Raw genomic sequence first — 26,872 nt, 5'->3', positions numbered from 1 at the left:
CTGGTCTGTATAGGTAGACATGCTTTAAGTCATAGCACCATACTTCTTTGGGTAGCTCTCAATTCACTCATCCTCGGTTGGCAAAGGGTCCTTCATCCCTCTCGGACAATCCATGGCTGGGGGTTAAGTCACCTCTCTCTCACATCACCATTTGGTTTAAGTATTGGCACATGTCAGGGTAAAGCCTAGCCAAATGCAAGTCATCTACTTAGTTACATCAACTCAGATCCAGATACGTCCATTCCTCCCCTCTCAGGATCCTTTCCGGTATCCTTTACACTAGAGTTAGCATAGTCCCAGACTACGGGCTCATCAACCCTATAGGTCATACACATATAGTAAACGGGAAGCTTTCATGTCCTCTCACGGGTTGGTTACCGGTCTTGAATGCCCATGAGCCCAAGTCTATCCATATGCAACTCTACCCATAAATGGCCCCCACAATGTGATTCATGTCCCCTCACGGGTTGGTTACCGGTCTTGAGCACCCATAAATCCCCATTGCTACCACGGGTCGTTCGGTATCAATACCCTTCCAAATCGGGTCTGATATAACAGGGAATATCTTAGCCAAACACTGCTAGACAAGTCCTAGGTATGACAACCAATAATCCGGGAAAGTGTCAAAGGGCAACATTGGAAATATCCCATACTATCCCCAATGATGTCCAAGGACAGAAATGTCAAAAGGACATTCCCCAATCCCAAATCACACCTAAACAATCACAATCATAATTCAGTCATATCATCCACGACAGATATCTCATCATATGAAAGAGTATAATAAGACAAGATTAAATGAATAAGCAACATACATGAATAAGTATTCGTACATGATCCAAGTACATAAAGTAAATAAGGAAATATGATCCTACTATACTTACAACATTCATATCATAATAAAAACTAACATAACAGTAGCAAATCTAAGTAGTTCCCAAATTATATACTAAATCTATGAAATCTATGTTAATATGGTAACAACTTTCCTTACCTCAAATAGATTCAAAAATATTCCAGACGGACAAGAGGATGAATCCAAAGTTAGCAAATAAACCCTAGAATAACATCATACAGTCATTAAGAAGTAGTCCTAAAAGAATAAGCATCAATCGAATCGAAATGGACGAAGAAATCCAATTCTGTCATTGCGGGTTGATTGGCTGGGTTGATTGAGTCAGTCGACCCAGTCAATCTGCCCAGGAGTAAATCCGAGTTCAAAAATAGAATCTTGATCCGAAACCTATGCTATACAATCCGGAATGCTACGAAACTTGGAGAGAATGTCTAACACAACAGTCTAAGACTAAAAATCATATTTTAGACATCAAACAACAATTAAAACCATTACCTACTAATTTGAAATCATAGTTTCTATCTTGGTAAAAATCATGGTTTTCATTGGAAACATGCTATGAACGAAAGAGATGAACTAGAGATGATAAGGTCTCATTCTAGTACAACAACACAGTAAATCAGAGGTATGAATAATCATGGAGAGGCATCTACAATGCTAGAATAAATCAAAATAAGAATATGATCATAGTTTAAGAAGAAATCATAAAAATCATATTAAGAATGAATAAGATGATCATGGCATAAGAGAATGAAAAGAGATTGTAAAGATGTGACTACAAGGTTGAAGCATCTTCATCATAATCTCAATTCAAAGATGAGAGTGATCATGGAAAGAATGAATCAATAGCACAAAAGATTGAATACTAATCTTTGATTGAAGAACAAGAGAGAGAATTTGCAAGTTTGCAAGATTAGGTCTTCTTCTACACTTTTGGAGGCTTGGAGATGAGTTCCCATTGTTCTCTAAGTGTTTTGGAGGCTAGGATACTAAAATCACAAAGTCATGGGGTGTATATAGCAATATAACCTAAACAGAAGATTCTGCTCGAGTTCAGCATCTTTGGGTCGTTGGTTGGGTAGCATGGCCCAGTCGACCCAGGCAGATAGCAAAGCCAAAGTCAGGGAGTAGAGGGCCTTCCACTACTCAGAATCAAACGAAACTTTAAACACATATTCTATAACTTACCTAGCATGGAAAAATGGCTTTAAATCATATCCCACCAAACTCTAAGGTCATCAACCAATCTTCTCTTCATCAAGGCGTAGTGTCTTTTCCATGTCCAACACTGTCTTCAAGTATGGGGCATTATCTTCAATCTCCATAGGTTCGGAGTTCAACACTATATCTTCTACTGTTATGGCCCATAGTTAAATTTCACTTTTACTTCAGGTCTTCAGATCTACAGACAAAAGAGCATCCGGGTTAAGGTTAGGGCTGGGTTTTACAGAGTGATCCAGTCGACCCAAGCAGTCAACCCACGCATACAGTGCGCGAAAAACACCTTAAAAATCACATTTTTCATTTCAAACTCATTCCAAAACACAAGACTTCGAGGGAGAGCTCTAGGGCAAGGTTCTCTAAGGTCTTCAAGAGTCATTCTAGGCCATTTAGCATCAACAACAAGTCTCCAACATTCTTGCAACATCAACTAAGGTAAATTTCCTTCTTTTCCTTGCTTAACAACTTCAAACTGATATGTATTCTTCCAAATATCATGATTTACTTGTTATAAATGTTAGGAATCATGTCTAAGAACATATAGGGACATGTTCTAGGTATTTTTAACACAATGCCATGTCTTTACAATGCTTGATATCAATTTCATGGTCTCTTGTTAACGATTTCTCAACCGAAAACCCTCTTTCGAAAATCTTCTCTCATTTTCAAACCACAAGGAGTTTCGACTTCAAATCAATTCTCTACATATTTGTAATGGTATGATGAATATGTGTATGTAAATTGATTGAGCCAAATCCAAACTTCAAAAATCGCATTTTGACCTAATTTGAGAATTTCCCCCCTTTCTATGCTTGCTGAATTTTGACCTTTGAACCACCAAATTGAAATGTTTTTCTCAAATAAAACATGCTAACACACTATTCTAAGTACCGTGCACATGCTAGTATGCTCAATTTGAAGCTAGAATCATCAGTTGCATTGTGGGCCGCAACATCATCCCGAAGGCAGGGCATCACGAGAGAGTATCGGTGATGGATGCTCTACTGATTTACCGCATACATCGGGGTTTCGAGATTGATCTTTCCTTCATCATCCAGAACGTCATGCTAGAGGTTGTGACATCTCCAGGCATATAGAACCTTTGCTTCAGACGTCTACTCACACTTATCTTCCGGCATTTCGGAGTGAGGCTGGAGGATACATTGATGCAGACACGATTGCTGAGCTATGACATCGGGATGAGGACTCTTCATCAGATGCACATTACTCAGACTGAGAGGTCAGATGATGAAGATGGTGTTGAGACTGATGAGGAGGATGAGTCGGATGGTGGTGACTACGATGCTGGTCCAGATACAGATGACCAGGTTGGAGATGACATTGAGATGCGTGAGGCAGATCAGGGTCATCAGGAGATCCCCACATCATCACATTTTGAGATCGGAGGTCCTTCACTCACAGTTCCAGAGACTACGGAACTGTGTGCACAGATGTGCTCTATGACTTCCATCCTAGACAGAATAGAGTTGAGGCAGGAGAGGATGAAGTCACAGTTGACTCAGGTTGTAGAGAATGTTAGAGTACTGAGAGAGTAGAGACAGTAATCTAGATAGATTGTTTTAGAATTTCCTTTTATGTTTCTAAAATGTAACTTGTTGTAGAACTTTCCTAGAATTAATGAAGTTCACTTTTGTTTCACCATCTTATTGTGCATTATGTATTTTTCTTTTGTTGCATTATGTGATGTTTGTTAAATCATACTTATTGCCTATTATTAAGAGTACATTATTCTTCACTTTTAAGTTTCTAATTCAAGTGTTCTAATATTCATTTCTAAGAATACTTGAGTCACTTATGGATTTATGACTCAGGAATGTTCTATCATTGTTTCTGTGGTTAGGATTTTACTTGGAACTGTGAGCTTTGATACCACTCTGTCACATCCACCCAGCCGGTAACCTATTTGGCATACCCGAGTGTGTGATCCAGAGTCCACAAGATCCAGTATCGAGTAAATCAACCTCCCCCATTCACAATAATATAATCAAGGACAAGACTAAATCAAGGTTAACAATATTATTTAATTGAATTAAAGTAAAGTAATGAAATAATCATCAGAGTGCGGAAATGATACCAATAGATATATAAAATCAAATGTAGAGTGAGGCGGAATCTCACTCCACGAGTACAACGGAATGTAGATCGAAAGTTAAAGGAGATTACAACTGGTTCTAAAGACAAGAAAGAAAGATATAATCTAACTAAGCTAGAGTCTATTCTACTTTATAAAGAACGTCTTCATAAACATAGACTTCATCAATCATGCTCAGTCGCTCCCAATCCATAGTAGGGCTAATCTTGGTAACAAGTAAGACCACTCGAGGAATCCTCAACGTAATCTTTATAGTTGCCAACACCTTGTGTGAAATCCCTCGGATTTCTAACCCGTTAACCTATGGTTTCAAGACCGCGAACTCGGGCCTCGAGTCGGCAACAACTGTGGACAATTCGAGTTGAGCCCGAAGGTTCAGAGGAGGACCAAATGATCGTGGATGAACCTAGTGATGATTTGATAACTCTCATGGAGTTTAAAAGGAGAGAGAAGATTCATCACGATGGTGTTAAAAGGCGGTTTTGGCATGTTTGTAGATCGACGATGGATAATCCAATTGACAGAAATAAGGCATCAAATCGAAGATCGTTGAAAGACCTTTCCAAAGAGCCAAAAATTACTGGATTCTGAGTCTATTTGGGGGACCAACCATGTACGGAAAGTTGGGTCGGTTGGGTGAACCAACCCCCCACCCTATTTTCTATTTAGGGGCAAAAACGGAATTTCGGATTTTTAAACCCTATTTTATGTTTTAACTCATCCGTAGCCGCATTTTATTTTACAAGAAAGACTTTGAGGCTGCTGGAAGAGGAGAGACGAAAGAGGGGGCGATTTCCATTCTTCCGGGGGCATTTTGTGATTCGAATCTTCACGAACACTTCAAGAAAGGTTATTTTTCTTTAATCCATCTCTTACTCTCAATTTTGTGAGTATTTTCTCTCCTTTCCTTTCGAGGAATCTGAAAAGGGAAGCATGTTAGGTTGATAGCTTACTTCTCAATTTTTATTTTAATGTCCCTTTCTAGTATATGGGTGTTATTGGTAGAATCCCATGATAAGGGTGATTCATTTTGACTCTCTAGGTTACCCACGGGTGATTTATGAGAGCCAATTTGGGGCATTTTGATTTACGTCAAATTGATTCAAATTGAGGACACCCTTGTGATCTCTTTATTGCCAATTAATTTTCCCCACAATTTCGTTTCTTTTCGACTTTAAATTAAGGGCAAAATTATAACTTTTAGCCGATTTAGGTTAAAAGGGTGAATTATAACCTAATGTTCTATTTGGGGTTGTTACGGGAATATATTTAGATATTTTTCTAAACTCAAATTAACTTTTATTTTTATTTTTGTTAATCCTTTTGCATGATTAGGGTAAATTACCCAAAGGTTATTTCCTTGTGGGAAGAGAGTATTGATCTGTGGAGAAAATATCAAAGTAAAAGGTGAGGAATAACCAACCCATTATATTTAATTGATTGTTGTTATTTTATATCTTTTGTTAAATATGAATTGCAATAATTTATGTTTATCATTATTACTTATGATGTTGCTCCTTGCTTTGAAATCTATTAATGTTGTTATGATATGGAATGTGAATGTATGTGAAGGGAGAAGAGAAATATTATTATTTCTTCTACCTTGTATTATCTCTTGGGTTGTGGGTTCACCCATCGCCCTAGTTATGTGATTGCTTAGTTGTGGTTGGGGAATGGGGAATGCCCTTTTGGCATTTCTGCCATAGGATACCAGAGGAGGCGGTATGGGACGCATTCCTATGGTGTCCTTGGCGCTTTCCTTAATTACGGTTGACATATTTAGTGCATGTCTAGAAGTGTTGGGCAAGGTGACCTCTTGAGTACTACTACTCTTCCGGCAGGGGTATTGAAGACGGTTAACCCGTGATGGTAGTGGCTGGGTCCTGTATCGAGCATGCCCATAATCATCATAGAGAGGTAGGGTTGCATATAACAGATAAGGGCTCATGGACACTTAAGACCGGTGAAATGACCCATGAGAGGACATGGAGATCATCCTGTCTATTATATGTGGATGACCACTGGGTTAAGTGATGTAATCCAACAGATGCCTCCCGTTGAGGATTACATTCATAGGTGGGAAGGTATTGAACCAACAGAGCACCAGGCGTGAGGGGAGATATCCGGACCATTGTAGTACGAGACTGTATGACCCTGCACTGGGCTTAGGTTTGTCCCTGACACGTGCCATATCTTATACCAATGGTGATGTGAGAGAGTGGTGACTTAATCCCCAACCATGGCTCGATGAGACTTTACCCAATAGCCGCGGAGAACCCAATAGACGTGCTTGATTGCCATGAGGGAAGAGTGATGAGACTGCCCAAAGAAGACTGGTGTATGACTTAATGCGTGTCTACTTTAGAGACTACATTATAGAGTTAGGAACCTCACATCATCACTTTGCATTTGTTTATTTATATTATTAAATACATGTTTGTCTTATGAATGTTGACATGGAAAATGTATGAAGATATGATGTGATTGTATTACCTCACTGTGTTCTATGAACTCATTCCTTTATTTTATTGTTTCTTTAGAATGTTCTACAGGTCATGAGGACCCCTTTTTCGTTGAGGATCCATTATCAGGTGGTTATCAAGACAGTGAAATTGGAGAAGAAGTGGAGGCGCATGACGCTTCCTGTTCCTGCCAAGACTACTCTTATGGAGAATCTTTTCCTTAGAATTCTTTAGATTATTTCCGCTGCAACGTTATAGATTCTTTCTTTTCGTATAACTCTGATGTTTAGTTTTGAAAGGAAGTTTTGGATATTGTAATCCTTTCTTTTTATTCTTCATTATCAAATACTTGAACTGATTTATTTCTTGTCCATTTAAATTTACCTTATCATGTATTGTATGGGTTTGTCCCTGAACCTAGATCTTGTGGTGTATCACCCCCACGGGTATTCGGGTATGACCGGATCCGGCTGGGAGGGGTGTGACAGAAGGTGGTATCAGAGCCAGGTTCATACAAGTCCTAACTTTCTATGATACAGTAGGGGCATCTGAGTCATCGATCCATAAATGACTCTATTAAATAGGAGTGAATAATAGGCTTAATATGAACTTATAAAAAATTTGATATTTACAAGTGCATAATGAATCTAATCTTAATAAGATACAATAAATATATGAAACCCAAAGTCACATATGCTATTAATCCAACTAAAGCATAAAGCATAATAAGTATATGAAATATTAAATTTCATAACTGGTAAAATTTTAGATTCAAAATATTACAACCCCATATCAAGTGAAAGAGCGTGGACAAACACGCATAATAAAATATATGTTCGAAATAAAATAAAACTGAGTGGAGCAAGTAACTCTCTAGCGCTGGTGGGGGCAGGTACTCACGAAGGAAGTTCTCCCAATGCTCAACTCGAGCGTGGATGTCTCTCATTCGTCGGATCATCTCCTGCTGTTGAGTGTGAATCTCTACGATTTGTTGACCCATAAAATTATGCTTCTGCTCTACTCTTCCTATTGCGACCAAGAGTGTTGCCCACATGGCGGGATCAACCTGCAGTACTGGTGGAGCCTTCCTACTACGAGAAGACTCACCCATCTCCATGTGACAATCTGGTGGCACATGCTCCTGTTGCTTACCTCCTTCATCATCATCCGTTAAAACTGGAGAGTTGGCTCCATCTCGAATATCCATTTGAGATATAAGTTTCCTCCCAATGTTGTCTCCCAGATTTTTCCTCAATTCTTCTGTGCCAGAGAAGTCCACTCCGAAGTGTCTGAAGATTCGAGTTAAGAGACGCTCGTGCCCAATGTGTGATACCTCTGGATTTTGCACTTTATAGATCATTGCACACTGAATGATGTATGCAAGGTCTATGCGATATCCCACATAAAGGGCGAAAGTGATGAACGCCTACATGATCGATATCTCATCTTGGTGCCCACCCTTGGGCAAGATGTTGCGACTCACAATGCGGGAAATATGTCTCGGGGAAGGAAGCATGTTTCTCCCCAGTCGCACGTGATCGCACTCGCGATTGCACAACATCAAAAAGATGAGGAATCTCTCAGTGTAATTAATGAAATCATTCCCACCACTGGGTGGAATCCACCTCATCTCATCGGGTACGTATGGTACATCCATAATTGCAGCTAATAACTCAGTGTTGAATTGGATGAGTGTACCTCTAACCCGAGACCGGATACTGAGAACAGTTCCTCCATCGTTAGCTGGAAGCTCAGAAAAAGTCAGATTGTTGTAGAAGTATCGGATCAAATCGGGGTAAGCCGGTTCATTGAAGTTCAGCATGCTGCCCCATCCTAGTGCTGCAAATCTTTCATATACTCTGAAAGGAGCCACTGGGAGTGGCTCAATGAACCATTCATACTCAATGAGACGATTTTGGAAGGAGTTGAGATACAATGCTTCTGCTTCGAGGTGTTGAATAATTCTGAATGTTGGACTCCCCAAACTCGTCCACGACCTCTACCACATGGAGCCATCTAAGTTTTGGGGGGGGGGGGGGGGGAAATTTATTTTAAAAGTGAAGAGAATAATATGAGGATCTAAAAGAATAAATGAAATCCCACTTGCGAAAACGTGAAAACCAAGCGAAATCTCACAAAAGAATTATGTGGAGAAAGCTTACCTTAGGTTTCGCGGATGATTTGTTGTCGGATTGTGCATTTGAGCGTTGTACGTGGCTAGGTTGAAGCTAGAAGTATGGAAGAACTAACCCCAAAGTAAGAGAGGAGAGTAACGAGGTGAGAAAAGTGTGAAAATCACGTTTTTGGGGTGGGAGATCTTTTAAAACAACCCCCAAAGGCGGTTTGTTGAGCTAGCGTGTGCAGCGCCAGGCTACGTAGCCGTCTACATGTACAGTGCGAGTGCCAGTGCAGACGGCTGCGCCACACGCAGAGTGGATTCCGAAAAAAAAAAGGAAAAAAAAAGGGGTTTCTGTTTGGCAGATCTCTGATTTCCAGAGAGCTGCCGGGCGTGTGGCCGGTGGCATGAAGTGCCCGACCCAACCCCCTTGGTCCAAAAAGAAAAAAAAGAAGAAGAAAGGACCGAAAAAAAAAATTAAATTGGGGCCACCTTATTTTAAAGACGCTGGGTCCCCTAAAAAATAAATAAATAAATAAATAAATTTTGGAATCCTTTCATGCGCTTCAACTGGTTTTTCATGTTTGCTTTTAACTCATCTATTGCTGAAGTTGGATATAAAGATTTGATGTCTTATGTAGTGATTTTGGAATTAATGGGTTTATGGTGTTATCAGGATGGTTAATTTGAGGAATCGATCGATCAGAAACGGAAGTAGCGATGGCTCTCCTAATGATTCCAGTCAAGTAGGAGTAACTGGTGTTCATCTACTTAATACAGAAACACCCCTTACTCAAGAAGGTAGCATACCCGAAGCACCACCGTTGGCCACAACTCAGTATGTGTTCAACATTATGACAAACATGATGTAGAAGCAGCAAACTCAGATCAATGCGCTCATGCAAGGAGTGGTGGCTATAGGGAACAGGCCTGCACCTCAAGCCCTTGGCGCTAGAACCTCCGCTCAGGGAGGGAATAATGGGACTACCGGTGTGGTATCTCACAGCAGACTGATGAAGCAATTCCTCAAGCTTCGTGTTCCAGCATCCACAGGAATCACGAAGGACGTCTTGTTCCCGAATAAGTGGTTAAGAGAAATGGAGAAAGCCTTCCGTCACTTAAGGTGTGATGAAGAACAGAAGATAGTGTGTGCTGAACAAAAGCTTCAGCATGAGGTAGATGCTTGGTGGAATGCCACCCAACCTGTCTTGGCGGCAAAGCATCCAGTGATCACGTGGGAGATTTTCAAGGAAGTATTCTGCGAAAACTACTTCCCAGTTTAGGTAAGAAACTCCAAAGAAGCTGAATTCATGGCGCTTCAGCAAGGGCCTCTCTCTGTTCTTGATTATCAACAGAAATTCGAGGAGCTCTTCTTCTTCGCTCCAGTATTTATGAGGGCTAACTTGGAGAAAGCCAAGAAATTCGCGAAAGGTTTGAGGCCAACCATCAGAACTTATATGGCCATACAACCTATCGCGAGTTATGCTCAAGTGGTGCAAGCGGCAAAAAAGATTGAGGAAGGTGAAAGAGAGTCCTACCAACTGTAGAGGAGTCTAGCTAATAAGGGTCCCAGTCCTTATGTCAGTAGAAATCAAGGAAGGTTCAATAGGCCTTCACCTTACCCCAGCACTCAGTTTCAACCAAGAGGATCAGACTTTAGTTATGGGAATAGTGGTGCACCTATGTGGCCTACTGGTGCAACTCCACCATCAGGACCTATCTATGCAAATCCGCGTCCTGTCAATGGCCCTAGACCAGCAGTTCAGCCAGCTGCGGGTCGAGGTTCAGGAGAGCTTATATGCTTTTATTGCAAGAAACCTGGACATCTAGCTTGTTTCTGCCCACAGAAAGGAAGCCAGCCTAATACTTCTTTCAGGCCAGCTCAACAACCTCAGGCGGGAAAGATGTATAGTGTGACTGGTACTGAGATAGACCAGAGTCATGATGTGGTGACAAGTAGTCTTCTTATTGCTTCAGTTCCTGCATTTATATTGTTTGACACTGGAGCCTCACACTCATTTATTGCATCATCATTTGTGAGGCGTACTTCTTTACCATCTAGTAAATTGTGTCATGAACTAGTGGTTAGTACACCTACTCAGTCTCGAGTAAAACTTAATGAAGTAGTTGGACCTTGTCCTATAACTGTTGAAGGAAATGACTTAGAGACTCAACTTGTGAAATTGGATATGAAGGACTTTGATGCTATCTTAGGCATGGATTGGCTAACAGCTCACAAGGCAGTCATCTCATGTTCTGAGAAGAAGGTTCAATTTCATCCCATTGATAGCCCTGCTTTTGAGTTCCAAGGTGATTTGGGAAAACAATGTGAGAAGACTTTAGTGGCAGCACTTCAAGTCAAAGAACTAGTTGGAGGTGCTAAACTTTGTGCTTTTATCGAAGAAAAGAAGGAAGTGAAGTCCATTGAAGACCTTGAAGTAGTGAAGAATTTCAAGGATGTTTTTCTTGATGAATTACCCAGAATACCCCCAGAAAGAGAGTTGGAATTTGCCATTGAATTGGTACCTAGAGCTGCACCTGTGTCCAAAGCTCCATACAGAATGGCACCCATGGAGTTAAAAGAACTTCAAGATCAGCTAAAGAAGCTACAAGGGAGAGGTTTCATTCAACCTAGTGTATCTCCTTGGGGAGCTCCGGTGTTGTTTGTGAAGAAGAAGGATGGAAGTATGATGATGTGTATCGACTATAGAGAGTTGAACAAACTTACTATCAAGAATAGATATCCCTTACCGAGAATTGATGATTTGTTTGATCAATTGAAGGGCGCCTCAATTTTCTCTAGAATTGATTTGCGGTTAGGATATCATCAACTGAGAGTGAAAGCCAATGACATATGTAAAACGGCTTTTAGGACTAGATATGGTCATTACGAATTCAAAGTGATGCCGTTCGGTCTGACTAATGCACCAGCCGCTTTCATGGATTTGATGAATAGGATTTTTCATGATGTCTTAGATAAATTTATCATAGTTTTTATTGATGACATCTTAATTTATTCTAAGGATGAGAAAGAGCATGTCGAACACTTAAGATTTGCTTTACAGAGGTTAAGAGAAAAGAAATTGTATGCGAAGTTTTCCAAGTGTGAGTTTTGGCTTTCACAGGTAGTGTTTTTGGGACATGTTGTATCTGCAGATGGAATCAAAGTGGATCCAGATAGGGTCAAGGCAGCGGCAGCTTGGGACCAACCCAAATCGGTCACCGAAATCAGAAGTTTCTTGGGACTTGCGGGATACTAAAGGAGATTCATTGAAAAATTCTCTAGGTTATCCGCCCCAATGACAAGATTGACGAAGAAAGGCGTGAAGTTCGTGTGGAGTGAATCATGCGAAAAGAACTTCCAAGAGTTGAAGAAGAGATTGACTAATGCACCGGTTTTGACTGTACCTGATAACTCTAGAGGATTGACGGTCTACACGGATGCATCAAAGATCGGTCTTGGTTGTGTGTTAATGCAACATGGAAAAGTGGTAGCCTATGCATCACGGCAACTCAAGGATTATGAACACAATTATCCCACCCATGATCCTTGAGTTGGCTGCGGAGGTTTTTGCTTTGAAGATATGGCGCCACTACCTTTATGGAGAGAAGATAGCCATCTTCACCGACCATAAGAGCTTGGAATACTTCTTCACCCAAAAGGAGTTGAATATGAGACAACGTCGGTGGTTGGAGCTGGTAACGAACTATGATTGTGATATCCAGTACCATCCAGGTAAAGCAAATGTAGTGGCCGTTGCCTTGAGTAGGAAGAGCACTCGAGGAGTGACTGATCTTAACGTTTTTAGTAAGCCGTTGTTGAACTCTGTTGTGAGGTTTGAGTTGGAGATTGTACCAGAAGGTTTTGAGGTAATCCTTGCCGCATTTACAGCAAGGCCTACCCTAAGAGATAGGATCATTACCTTGCAGTCTTCAAATCCTTTGTTGCAAGAGAAGTTAGAGAAGATTTCTTCAGACCCTCAAGGGGTGATTGACTTTTCTTTATCCTCCGATAATGCTTTAGTGTACAAGGAAAGAATATGCGTACCGGCGAATGAAGATCTTAGGAAAGAGATTTTGGGTGAAGCACATTACTCTGTGTTCACTGTGCATCCCGGTAGCACCAAGATGTACAAAGACTTGAAAGAGCACTATTGGTGGGTTGGTCTGAAAAGCGATGTTGAGGACTTTGTGGCCAAGTGTGGAACTTGCCAAAGGGTAAAAACCGTTCGACAACCATCTGTAGGTCTTTTGCAACCACTTCATGTGCCAAGTTGGAAGTGGGAAGACATCACGATGGACATTGTCACGAGTTTGCCTCGGACCAATAAAGGAAACGACACAGTGTGGGTAGTAGTGGACCGATTGACAAAATTGGCACATTTTATTCCTATGAAGATTACTTTCACCGTGGACAAACTGGCAAGGTTATATGTGGATAACGTAGTGAGATTACATGGTGTGCCGGTAAGTATTGTGTCGGATCGTGATCCGAGATTTACTTCAAGATTTTGGAAGAGTCTACAAAAAGCTTTGGGTACCCAGTTAAACTTGAGTACAGCTCATCATCCCCAAACAGATGGACAATCTAAAAGAACCATTCAGATCTTGGAGGACATGCTTCATGCTTGTGTAGCTGACATGAGTGGAAGTTGGGATGAACACTTAGCATTGGTGGAGTTCGCTTACAACAATAGCTACCAGTCTACCATTGGCATGGCACTGTTCAAGGCTTTGTATGGACGGATATGTAGAACTCCCCTCTATTGGGATGAAGTTGGAGAACGGAGAGTTTTGGGTCCTGAGTTGATAGAAGTCACTGGAGCTATGGTTGACTTGATTAGAGAAAGAATCAAGGCAACTCAATCTAGGTAGAAATCCTATGTAGATAAAAGGAGAACAAATCTGGAATTTCAAGTAGGCGAAAGGGCTTTTCTGAAGGTCTCACCAATGAGAGGTGTGATGAGGTTTGATATGGAGAGTTTATGATCTGACCGGGTTCATACCTGGTCCGACCCTCGACCCCGGTCGAGACGGAGAAAACCGAATCGCTCCCGAGCGAACCGGAGCCGGAAGATGGCTTGCTGAAGAAGAAAGATTATTCTGCTGCAAGCGTGCCCTAATCTTACTTATGGATTAGGGTAATCACCCTGATGACAGCAGACTCAAACTGACAGCTGCGGATAATCATCATCAAAGGGATAACTATCGCATAACCTAACAGTTATCTCAGGAGTCCTCGACTAGCCCAAACTAGTAGAAGTCTATCGCTCAACGGATCTTATTGATAAGATCCAACGACTACCCGAAGAAGGCTTGAGTGCATCCAACGAAGGAGATTCGAAGGTACACTCTATATAAACCTCACTACCATACAAGGTGAAGGGGGGATCAATCGATCAAAAAGAATACTATCTGAGACTCAGGTTCAGATACATACTGATAGATCCAAATTATCAGCGTCCTGCTATCTAGATCACCTTTCCCGTTTCTTCATTCATTAGCTCGTGCTTCTAGCAGAGCCGTTTGTGATTAAGTTCATCAACTGACTTAGTCTTCGGAGGTGGACTCCCGACCCCAGCGGTCGGGCCACATCTGACGCTTTCGTTTTGCAGGACATCACGTGGAGATCCAAGGGCTGAGCAGATTTTGGATGCATCATTTGGCGCCGTCTGTGGGAAAGACTTGAAAAAGCCATGGTGACTAGATCGGCAGCCGCTGCACAACGCAATTCCGGTGTTCAGATACCTGGGGTGAATAATCCAGATATTCCCCAGGAAAGCCAAAATCCTATCGAGGTGGATAATGGCCAGGGGAGGACGTAATCTTCCTCCCGATACAATCCAAGATCAATTGGATCAGGTAAAGATTCAACTCTTGGAGGTGAGCCAAGCACTCTGCGTGCTCACCAGACGAGTGGTTTTACCACAAGAACCTGATCAACACGATTCAAGGAGACGTGCATTGCCACGTGACCAAAGAATGGATGAAGACCGGAATGTTGATCAGAATTTCCGTGAAGGAGACCGAGGACTTCGGAGGATTGATGATCAACCAAGGCGAGGCGATCGGTTCGACAGACCGCAAGAGAGTACAACTGATTCAAATACAAGGTTGGATACAGGGGTAAGAACTCACTCACCCATCGTCGAAGAACCGTTCGTGATGATCGAGCAGTTCGTGATGAGAGAAACGTTCGTGAAGGACGGGCTGTTCGTGATGATCGAGTAGCACGTGATGATCGTGTTAATCGAGGTCGTGATCGTATTGCTGAAGATCACCCAACCCAGATTGGTCAAGAATTGGCCAACATCAATGAGAAGTTAGGGCAATTGGCTAAGGGAAGAATAACCGAGGATATTTACTCGGTCATTCGGAAGACTCCTTTTGCTGAGCCAATTGCGGGATATCGGTTTCCCCATAACTTCCGTTTGCCTACCTTCTCAACATTCGATGGCTCCGGAGATCCAACAGCTCACATCGGCTATTACCAACGGACCATGGCGGTTTCGGTAATTCGATGAAATTTTATGCGGGGTTTTCGGTTCATCTCTAACTAGAGCGGCACAAAAGTGGTTTTCTAACCTCCCCTCGGGAAGGATCGTAAACTTTGACGAATTGGCGCTCCAATTCATAGGGCGATTCCGGAGTGGGATACGAGTCAAGAAAACGGAAGAAACCTTGTTTACTTGTCAAACAAGGAAAGAACGAATCGATCAAAGAGTTTCCGAAAAGATTCAACAAAGTGACGATGGAGATAGAAAACTTGGATGAACAGTAGCCGTAACCGCTCTATTCACAGGACTCACAAATCGAAAACTCCTGGAGTTATTACTACAGGATATACCCACGACTTATGCTTGAGTTGGTACAGAGATGCCGAAGCAGGCTGAAGTCATGGAGATTCTAGATGCGCGCCAAGGAGATAATAAAGTCTCCAATAAGGAACAAAAGGCTCCTGAGCAGAAGCAGAAGCCAAAGAAGAATGTTCACGATCGGGTTGGAAGATCCCAACCTTGGCGCCAAAGATCCCCCGGTAGAAGTGAGTACACTCCATTGAATGCTCCTCGGGCCGATATTTTGAATATCCTCAAAAGAAAAAATATTTTGAAGTGGCCGCCTAAAATTCTTTTGAAACCCGGAGAGCAGCAGGATCGGGAAAAGTATTGCCGATTCCACAAGGACTATGGTCATTACACTAATGGTGTCGTCATCCGAAGGCGGATATTGAGAGATTGATATCTCGGGGACATCTGTCCAGTTTTGTTAGCAGGAGAAAGGAGGACCCACGTGGGCCACGTGCGGCTGCCCCTAAAAGGAATCGTTCGGTTAGTTCAGAACGATCGAGGGAGGCCCCGAAGTCTAAAAAAGGCAAGGAGGTGATTGAAGCTGCTACTCGGTCACCGATTCTTACCATCTTCGGGGGTCTAGAGCCCGGATCATTCCGGAGTTTAAAAACCAAATCCAAATTTGTTGGAGTCGGAGAGGCGCAGAAGCGGAAGAAGCTGAATGGTGAAGATTCTATCACCTTTAGCGAAGAAGACGAAAGAGATGTTTGTTTACCTCATGATGATGCTATAGTCATCAAGGTAGAGATTGCACGGCGGGAAGTGCATAGCGTATTGATTGATACAGGGTCTGCAGCTGACCTAATTTCTTACGAAGTGTATCAAAAATTGAAGGTGGATCGGGACTTGATGAAACCTTCATCTACACACCTATATGGCTTTGCGGGGGTCATCTACATGAGCGGAAGGATCGGTTCAGTTGGATCTTTCCATTGGAAGTTTTCCTAAAGAAACAACCTGTCCGAATCAATTTTTTGGTGGTTTGAGAACTACCAGCCTATAATATGATTCTCGGGCGACCATCTTTATCCAAGATAGGTGCTATTGTTTCGACAAAGCACCCGAAGATAAAATTCCCGACCGATATGGGAATCGGTCAAGTCTCCTCCGACCGGAAGATCTCTCGGCGGTGTTATGTTGCCTATTTAAAAGACAAGGAGGGTCCGAGGAAGGTTACTGCCCTCCCCATAGAAGTTCGAGATGATCGGGAAGAGACAGAGATGCAAAGGCCCGAACCAATGGAGAAATCGGAGCAAATCCAGCCGTGTACCGAGGATGAGAAAAAGATTACTTATGTCGGGTCCGAACAGTGGAAGAGTTTAAAGATGAGTTGAAGTTATTTCTTCAACGGAAATAAGGATGTATTCGCATGGTCTGCTGAGGACATGTCGGGGATCGATCGGGCCATTGCAGAGCACAAACTCTGGATAGACCCTAAGGCGAAACCAAGTGATACGAAAAGAAGAAATTTCTCTATTGAAAAGTATGAAGCCGTTCGGAACGAAGTTGAAAAACTTAAGAATTCTGGTTTCATAGAACCAATCGAGTGCCCAACTTGGTTGGCCAACGTGGTGATGGTGAAAAAGGCGAATGGGAAGTGGAGGATGTGTACGGACTACAAGGATCTAAACAAAGCTTGCCCAAAAGATTGCTACCCGTTGCCTCGGATTGACCTCTTGATAGATGCTATGCAGGATATGAAACTTTAAGTTTCATGGATGCCTACTCGAGGTATAATCAGATCCTTATGAATAAGGAGGATGAGAAGTATACGGCTTTCATGACTGATCGTGAAAGATATTATTACAAGGTCATGCCTTTTGGCCTGAAGAATGCGGGAGCAACATATCGAGAGGGCCGTCAACAAGATTTTCAAAGAGCTGATAGGAAAGAATGTTGAAGCATATGTTGATGACATGTTTGGTGAAAAGCTTTACAAAAGCAAATCACATTGCAGATTTGGCTGAGGTTTTCTCGATCGAGGAAACATCAAATGAAGTTGAACCCCGAAAAATGTGCCTTTGGAGTCTCCTTGGGCAAATTCTTGGGTTTCATGGTATCACGAGAGGGGAATTGAGGTAAATCCTGCCAAAATACAAGCTCGATTGATATGGAGGCTCCCAAAACCGTTCGGGATGTACAATGTTTGACAGGGAGAGTTGCTTGCCTTAAATCGATTTATCTCCAAGTCCTGGAGAAAAATGTTTGCCTTTCTTCAAGGCACTTACGAGACTGAAGGGCGGTAAGGAAGCAAAGTGGACTAAAGAGTGCCGGGAAAGCTTTCGAGGAATTAAAAGAAGCACTTGGACAACCACCGATCCTATCCGAGACCGAGAAGGGGGAAATATTACAGCTTATATCTAGCGACATCCCTTTCGGCGGTCGGTGCAGTACTTGTTCGGGAGAAAGATAAAGAAACAAGTGGCCGATTTACTATGTAAGCCACGTGTTGCTAGATGCGGAGACGAGATATTCGCAGATTGAGAAGCGGGCTCGGCTCTCATGATGGCCGCCGGAAGCTAAGGCCATATTTTCAGGCTCATCCAATTGAGGTATTTACAACTTTTCCTCTTAGTAAAGTTCTTAACAAACCTGATTTGTCCGGAAGGATGGTATCCTGGTCGGTTGAGCTAAGTGAGTTCCAAGTGAGTTTTAAGCCCGAACCGCAATCAAGGCTCGGGCATTAGCCGACTTTGTAGTAGAAACTACTGCACTGGTGGAACCCACCATTGAGGATCCCATTATACCAACCACTTGGGAGGTATATGTGGATGGTTCGAGTAATAAAGATGGAGCAGTAGTGGAATTCTATTAAAAAGTCCAGCAGGATTTATTATTCGATATGCTTTGAGATTCGCATTTGATGCAAGTAATAACGAAGCGGAATATGAGGCCCCGATAGCGGGACTTCGGTTGTCAAAGGCATTAGCTATTGCAGATGTTACTATTTATAGTGACTCTCGGCTTATAGTCAACCAAGTCCAGGGGGAGTATGGCATTAAAGAACCACGCTTGCAAAAATATTGGGAGATAGTGCGGGCATTTCAGAACCAATTTCGGAATTTGAAGATATCTCGGATTTCGAGGAATGAAAATTCAGTGGCAGATGAGCTATCCCGACTAGCCAATGCCAAGGAAAAGAATCTAGACCCTTTGGTCTACATTGAAGAGGTAACTTTTCCAAGTTATCATGAGAAAGAAATTTCTTATATTGAAGTAGAACGTTGCTTTGGATGGATCCAATAATCGAATATCTAAGAGATGACAAGTTACCCAAGGATCCAGTAGAGGCAAGGTTGATCAAGATTCGATCAGCTAGATTTGTCATTCGAATGGGAGACTATACAAAAGATCTTATGCTGGACCCCTTATGAGATGTATAGGCCCCGAAGGAGTAAAATCAGCTTTGGCTGAGGTTCATGAAGGAATTTGTGGCGCTCACATGGGTGGCGAGCCCCGGCCCACAAAATTCTAAGACTTGGGTTATATTGGCCTAAGATCCAAGAGGCTGCTATGGACTACGTTCGTCGATGTAGTAACTGTCAAATTCATGCTACAGATGTCGAAGCGCCCGGCGGAAATTATGACTTCAATTCTAAATCCCATTCCCTTTGCAATGTGGGGAATTGATATCATGGGCAAATTCACCAAGGCATCAAAGCGGACGGGAATATCCGATAGTAGCAATTGATTACTTCACAAAATGGGTAGAAGTCGGTGCACCGGCAACAATTACTGAGAAAAAAGTGGAGAAATTTGTGCTTGAATCAATCATATATCGCTTTGGGATTCCAAAGATAATTGTCACCGACCATGGTACTCGGTTATCGACCGTCCACAATTTGAGCAATTCTGTGGAACATATATGATCGGGCATCGTATGTCCTCGGTGGCATACCCCCAAAGCAATGGCCAGGTAGAGGTCACTAACCGAACGCTACTGGGAAGGAATAAAGAGAAGACTCGAAGCTGACAAAGCTTCTTGGGTCGAAGAACTACATAATGTATTGTGGGCTTATAGAACTACGGTTCGAACACCTACAGGAGAAACTCCATTCAGGTTGGCATATGGATCCGAAGCATTGGCACTTGTGGAGATCATGGCGGGGACGTTACGGGATCGTGAGTTCGAGGAAAAAGCAAATGAATAAGGACTGCTTGATAGTCTTGATTTGTTGGACGAAGTTCGGGCAAAGGCAATAGCACGAACTCAACATTATCAAAGAAGGATAGCGTCTCATTATAATACTCGAGTGAAGAATCGTCGGTACTTAGCCGGAGATTTGGTGTTGAGAAACACCCTAGCTTCCGACCCGCGTCACCAAAGAAAGTTGGACCCTTCCTGGGAAGGACCCTATATGGTTGTGAAACTGGTCGGTTCAGGAGCTTACAGGCTGAAGAACATAGATTCCCAGAAAGAGTTGGATCGTTCGTGGAATGCTAGGCATCTCAAAAAGTTTTATCCTTGAGGATGATTTCGATTTTGTTCATGATGTAATCATTTTCAACTCAATCAATGCAATTTTTGGCTTTCAACAAACTATCTTTTGATTGGGGGGCATCATACACCACATTCAAGAACAAGATCCAACTATAAGGCATCGGATGAAAATTTGTGTGGGTCCTTCAACACTTCAACGCTTATGGAAAATTTTTCGAACATTTTTAAGTCGGGGCATCGGATGAAAATCCGAGTGAGTTCCTTTTGCAAGGCGTCGGTTTGATACCCGAGTGAGTTCCTTCGAGACTTATTGAATTTTTGAATTATCCTTAAGTATAAGGCATCGGTTTAAAACCCGAGTGAGTTCCTTCTCAGACTTATTGTATTTCTCCGGAAATCCTTAAGTATAAGGCATCGGTTTAAAACCCGAGTGAGTTCCTTCTCAGACTTATTGTATTTCTCCGGAAATCCTTAAGTAAAGGCATTGTTTCAGACAACTAAGACCTAATGCAACGGCGATTCAAGTGGCTAGCAAAGTTCAAAGATAAAGTAATTTCTTATTTCTTCAGAAGATCCAAAGAGGCCAGTATCAAAATAATTACAAGAGCTGGATACAATCTTTGATCAAAGAAGAAAGTCATTACAGGTGACTGTTAACAAGTTATACAAGATCGACGCGACTTTGCTAGAACAAACATATGAGTCAACCATTGGTGGGGAGTCAAGGAAAAGAAGAGAAGAAATGAGGATTACAAAAATATTTCGATATTCAGAAAATCCTCCGCAATTTCATACTCTTTGTCCAGCTTGTCCAAGAGAAGAATGGTCCTCGACCAAACTCGCATTCGGTACAAGCTCGTCATAATTGACTTCTTCCAGCGGAGAATAAACAGGAGAATCTTCTAGATATTGCATAATATCCGGATCGGAAGGTGGAGGATCAATCTTATCCTTGGTCCAATCGGGAGGAGGAATACCCGGTCGGTAAATACTTCAGGATGGCAAACAAGACCTTTGTAGGGAGTCGTATCAAAATGAGGATCTTTCCTTAATATTGATTCCCATACTTCGTTCTCACCATCCCGGTACGCCTGCAAGTTATAAGCATTCAGCATATCAACAAAAGGCTTACCGTGTAAATACTTGAAGACACGGGCTCTGCGAACATCGGTTGGAAGGGATTCGGGCAAAGGAATGACAACTTACCTTTCGGGTAATGTTTCAGATCCTTTAGCTCCCGACTTTCCAACTGTCCGCTCCGGTCGCCGGATCTTCTCCCCGGCATCATCCAAGTCCGACCGAAGATGACCAATCATCGAATTCTTTTCTCCTGCCACCTCCCAAGCTAGATTCCGAAGCGAGCAATCTCAACATCTTTAGCTTCGAGATTTCCCGAAGCCTAGAAACTTCATTGCTCAACCTACGAGTCTAGTAACTTGCTTCCAATTGGTTGTGGAAGTTACCAAGCAAGACTCCCGCAAACAACTTCCGAGTTAGCGAGGAGCAGAAAAGTAATTTTTCAAAATCGGAGGATAATGAAGAAAGACTTACATCACCAGTGACTTCGTAAAGACTTCATCCGGAAGTTTGGAAAGAACTGCGCTCTCGAAGTCATTCGAGCAGCAGTACACCATTCCAACGCTCTGTCAAACTTGTTTGACACTAATTCAGGCGAAGGATGAGAAGGATGAACTACATCAAGCAAAGGCTGAGCTTCATCACTTGTCACCCGACGGCGCTTCCTGGTGGCAAAATCCTCCAACTCGAAGGAGAGGAGGAGGATGCCAAACAAGCACCGGAGTTAGAAATAGGAGCAGCACCTGCTGGGACCACACCTTCATCGACGCCAACATAGTTGCCTCGGATGCCCGAAGAGTCTTCTTCGGGGGTGCACCAATAGGCTCACCAGCAGGAGTGCCGGCAGCACCATCGGCAACGGAGTGATCAAGATCTTCCTGGGAAAGACGAGCGATCACTTCGGGCAAAGGAGGCGTAGGGACGGCATCAACGAAGCTGCGGGAATCGACTTGAAGATTCACCGCCAGCGATCGCCTTACGCTTGGAGGATTCACTAGCTGAAACCACCACACCGGCCCCAACCACCACCGACGCAACCCTTTTCTTGCAAGATTTTGCTCGATAAAGTTCGGGTTGATCTTGGGAGCCACTATGCAAAACAACAAAAAAAACCAGCCGTATCGTTACGAAATAAACGACAACAACAATGGGGAAACCCTAGTTTTCTAAAGCTTCCGACGGACCAACAAACTAAACCCCAAGTAGAACTACTGTGCGTTTACTTCGGGGGAAGAGGGGAAAGAGATGAGAAATCAAAAAACTCACTTGTTCGGAAATGGATAGAGCTGTCGTTGGAGTACGAGGAATACGAAGCGAGGCCGAAGGACGAAAGGTTGCTTTGGCACTTTAGCAAATCTATCTTGCAGAAGTCAGGATAGATGGAGAGTACCCACGAAGGCTTTAAATAGCCTAAGGTATAAGACGACGGTTGAAGGCTAAGGACAACCGACGACCCAGATCGAAACGACGCTTCGAAATACGCAAAAAGCAAGATCAACGGTCGAAGGGATGCCACATGGAAACATGTGGAAGCGAGCACCTGATGCAGAGAAACCTCCAATTGTCGCACTGCCATTAAAATAATGGATGTATTTCCGATTCATTGGAAACAATGAATGGTACACAAAAGCAGGAAAACGTTTGAACTTCGCGAAGGGAAACGTGCGGACTTTGCAATAAATGAAGTAGTGGGGAAGATTAACGCATCTTCCCGAAACGCATCTTCACAATATTTCTATAAGATCATTATTCGGCGAGGAATGAAAAGTTAAGTGATAAGTTTTATCATTAATACTTTGATATTCAAGGCAATACTTCAGTAGGAGACGGGGAAATTTTGAGGCCAACATGAATAAAGAAATGTCTATTCATTAAATTGAGGGGACATCTTTACAAAAGAACAACTCCCTAAGCCTTTTCTTCATTGTTGCCTGAGGGACCCTGATCGGGAGGACTTTTCTCAGGACCATGAGAAGAGCCTTCCTTAAGAGTGGCATCGGCTGAATCCTCTACAAGCAACAACTTGAGACTCGGCTTGTGATTTCTCCTCCGGAAGTGCCGGCTCGTCATTCGGATATGCCTCATATTGAGGGTCAGGCTGGAAAAGGATCATCTTCTCCCCGAGCCCGGTCTGGAAGATCCATACCAACTTTCCCGAAGACCTCTCGGGTGGCATACCTCACGAAAAGGAGCAAGTGTCGAAGTCGGGGATCGTTCCAAGGATCTGCTCCCAAACGTCGTTCCGCCCCATGCGATAAGCCCGAATGTTGTAGAAACCTAGCAATTCGGAGAAAGGTACGCTGTTCGGGTATTTCCGAATGCACTCCTTCCGAAGGTCCGGCTTTATATGCTCGGGCTTGCTAGGGATTGCCAACTTCGGATGTTCTTCGAGCTCCCTACTTTTGATTTCAAGGCTGTCACCAAACAACGTGGCAGCTGCCTTTTGCTTCCCGGCCTCGCGCTCGGCAGCGAGAGACACGAATTTTCGAAGCTTCAAGAGCTTCCTTGAGGGAGATCACTTCTTCCTCATGCTTTTTCTCGCAACTCCACGGTAGGCTGCAAATCATCTGGTCTATTTCGGAATTGGCCTTGGCCAATTTCTCTTCACAATTTTGCAGCAAGGAAGGAGTGCAAAGACCAACCCGGCTCAATGCTTCCATGTGTTGATAAAAGCTCAACACAAGCATTCCCGGGAAGACGGAAGATATCGAAGAAGTCATAAGAAATTATGAAAACATAAGTAAGCAAGAAGACCAGTACCTTGTAGATTGACTAACAAGGGAGGTGTCATCCAGGGCTTCAAACTCCCGGTGATCGAAGGAGCAAGACCGAGGGAGCTCCACTCTGCAGCTTTCTCGGGATCCCGAGTGACCCCGTCGGTCATCTTCAGGTCCAATGGGGGATGAAGACTTCCTCACCATCCGTCGAAGCTTTGGATTTTTTGTTGGAGGGAGCATCAATTGTGTCATGCCTCCTCTTGGTTTGGACAGAGGAGGAGACGTTAGCCCTCTCCACCATTGGTTTCTTCCCTTTACCCGAAGCATCAGCTATAGGCCCGATATTCCCGATACCCCCGTAAGAGGGGTCGGGAGAGGGAAGAGAAGCCTCTTGATCTGCAGTCAAGACCCCGGGCGATCGTTGCTCGGCTGTCACAACGGCCCTAGCGGCCTTCACCCGCAGCTTTCGTGGTTCGTTTCGGGAGGCACCGCAAAGAAGAAGGACAAGAATCAGAATTCAAGACATATCACTTCAGTCAAATCAAAGGATGATGGTTAGAAGCTCACAATGAGCCAAGCCCCAGTACTGAAGGATGGAGTTATACTCCATTTCATATCCATGTATCTCTTGATACCACGGAATGGATTTGATCTTCCTGATGGCCGCCTCGTCTTCTTTGGATAAGGGAAGGCCCCGGTTACTTTCAGACGAAGAAGTAAACCTCCTCCAGGTGGTCGGGAAGTTAAGATCTGATGGAGGCGCTCGACAAAAAAAGTATCGTTCGCGCCATCTTTTGTGATTAGAAGGGCAAGTTCCTTTGACAAGGATGCTGCCCCTCCAATCAAGTTCAGCCTTATTGCGTTTGGAAAGAAAGACCCATCCGGGAGGATGGGAGATAGAAAGAACATGAAAATGTACAAAAAGAGAAAGAGATGGCGTAATGCCAAGCTCAAAACACAAACCCAAGAAGTCGACGATGAGACGCCAGCTATTGGGGAGGAGCATTCCGGGACAAATGTTCCAGTGATTCAAAACTGCGGAGAATAAAGGATTAAAAAAGGGAAAGCGAACCCCGCTTTCCATTGCATCTATGTACGAGAGAAAATTCACCCGAAAGGGATGAATCAACCCTCTCATCGGGGTGGGGAGCCTTAACTCGATATGAGGAAGGAAGGTCAAAATCTTGGACAGCTGAAAGAAGGGTTTCTCCATTATAAATGGAAGGAACAGAGCCAGGCCCACCATTGGACCCGGAGGTTTGAGGCTGCCTAGAAGACTCGACAATCTTGGAAGATCCAGACTCGAGAAGGACAGGAGAAGTTTCGGTTTTTCTTTCAAAACCTTTTTGAGAAACTTCAGCGAACTCCTGCCAGAGGACGGTTAGGGTTTTGTTATCACTATCCGACTGTTCGGGAGCAGGAGAAGCAAAAGCATCACCGCTATCACCAACATGGGGTACTGAAGAAGCCCTATTGTCCGCCATTACTCGTTACAAGAAACTACAAAAAGAAAAGACTAGTAAACTTACCGATTCAAGTGAGACGGAAGCTTGAGAGCGGGAAGGCGCGAAGGCGAACAACAAATGTTCAAATTCCGAGACGAAAGAATGAAACCTACGAAGACAATGAACCGCTTTTAAAACTCCCGCACGAGTGTTCGGGAATCTGAACGATCGAGATTGATTCAAAATCAACGATCAAGATTCAAAGACGTTTTGAAAGTTTGAACTCACGAATCCGAAATAGGCGTTCGGAAACCGTCGCTTGGATGACATGAGCCACGACGGATCAATCGCAACGAAGATACGTGGCCTTACACTCACAACGCTCGAGGAAAAGTGACCACCGCATTAAATGTGATATGACATTTAATGAAGCACGCAGAGATCATCACCCGACGACGAACCCGGTTAAAAACCAAGCCCTCGGGATCGACCGAACGCTTGGTCTGGGGGGCTCGTGATATGGAGAGTTTATGATCTGACCGGGTTCATACCTGGTCCGACCCTCGACCCCGGTCGAGACGGAGAAAACCGAATCGCTCCCGAGCGAACCGGAGCCGGAAGATGGCTTGCTGAAGAAGAAAGATTATTCTGCTGCAAGCGTGCCCTAATCTTACTTATGGATTACGGTAATCACCCTGATGACAGCAGACTCAAACTGACGGCTGCGGATAATCATCATCAAAGGGATAACTATCGCATAACCTAACGGTTATCTCAGGAGTCCTCGACTAGCCCAAACTAGTAGAAGTCTATCGCTCAACGGATCTTATTGATAAGATCCAACGACTACCCGAAGAAGGCTCGAGTGCATCCAACGAAGGAGATTCGAAGGTACACTCTATATAAACCTCACTACCATACAAGGTGAAGGGGGGATCAATCGATCAAAAAGAATACTATCTGAGACTCAGGTTCAGATACATACTGATAGATCCAAACTATCAGCGTCCTGCTATCTAGATCACCTTTCCCGTTTCTTCATTCATTAGCTCTGTGCCTCTAGCAGAGCCGTTTGTGATTAAGTTCATCAACTGACTTAGTCTTTGGAGGTGGACTCCCGACCCCAGCGGTCGGGCCACATCTGACGCTTTCGTTTTGCAGGACATCACATGGAGATCCAAGGGCTGAGCAGATTTTGGACGCATCAAGGTTCAACATCAAGGGGAAGCTTAGTCCAAGATACATTGGTCCTTTTGAGATTTTAGAGAAGGTTGGACCAGTTTCTTATCGGTTGGCACTTCCAACATCTATGGCAGGTGTACATAGTGTGTTCCATGCTTCTATGCTTTGTCAATGCATAGAGAACCCGGAACACCAATTACCACAAGAACCTGAAGGATTGAGTGCAGATTTGTCTTATGAAGAAGAGGCTGCAGAGATTTTGGACCGAATGGACAAGCAACTTCGGAATCGAACCTTTCCTTTGGTGAAGATTAGGTGGAAGAATCACACAGTAGAAAAAGCTTGATGGGAAATGGAGGATGAAATGCGGGCAAAGTATCCTATCCTCTTTGGT

At 43.3% G+C, this 26,872-nt stretch overlaps 1 protein-coding gene across 1 annotated transcript; it reads left to right on the top strand.

Annotated features, from left to right (window-relative positions):
* The first annotated feature begins 9,667 nt into the window (after positions 1 to 9,667).
* On the top strand, positions 9,668 to 10,315 carry LOC149001793 (uncharacterized). Its single transcript, XM_089137219.1, has 2 exons — positions 9,668 to 9,943; positions 10,052 to 10,315. Exons 1-2 carry the CDS (start codon positions 9,668 to 9,670, stop codon positions 10,313 to 10,315), a joined length of 540 nt encoding a protein of 179 aa, XP_088993345.1.
* The last annotated feature ends 16,557 nt before the right edge of the window (positions 10,316 to 26,872 follow it).

This window comes from Hakea prostrata, chromosome 10 (genome assembly GCF_041222555.1).
Source record: "Hakea prostrata isolate BN-2017 chromosome 10, UWA_Hpros_2, whole genome shotgun sequence".
Taxonomy (NCBI): domain Eukaryota; kingdom Viridiplantae; phylum Streptophyta; class Magnoliopsida; order Proteales; family Proteaceae; genus Hakea; species Hakea prostrata.
Note: the sequence above shows the minus strand (reverse complement) of the source record. Positions and strands in the feature narration are given on the sequence as shown.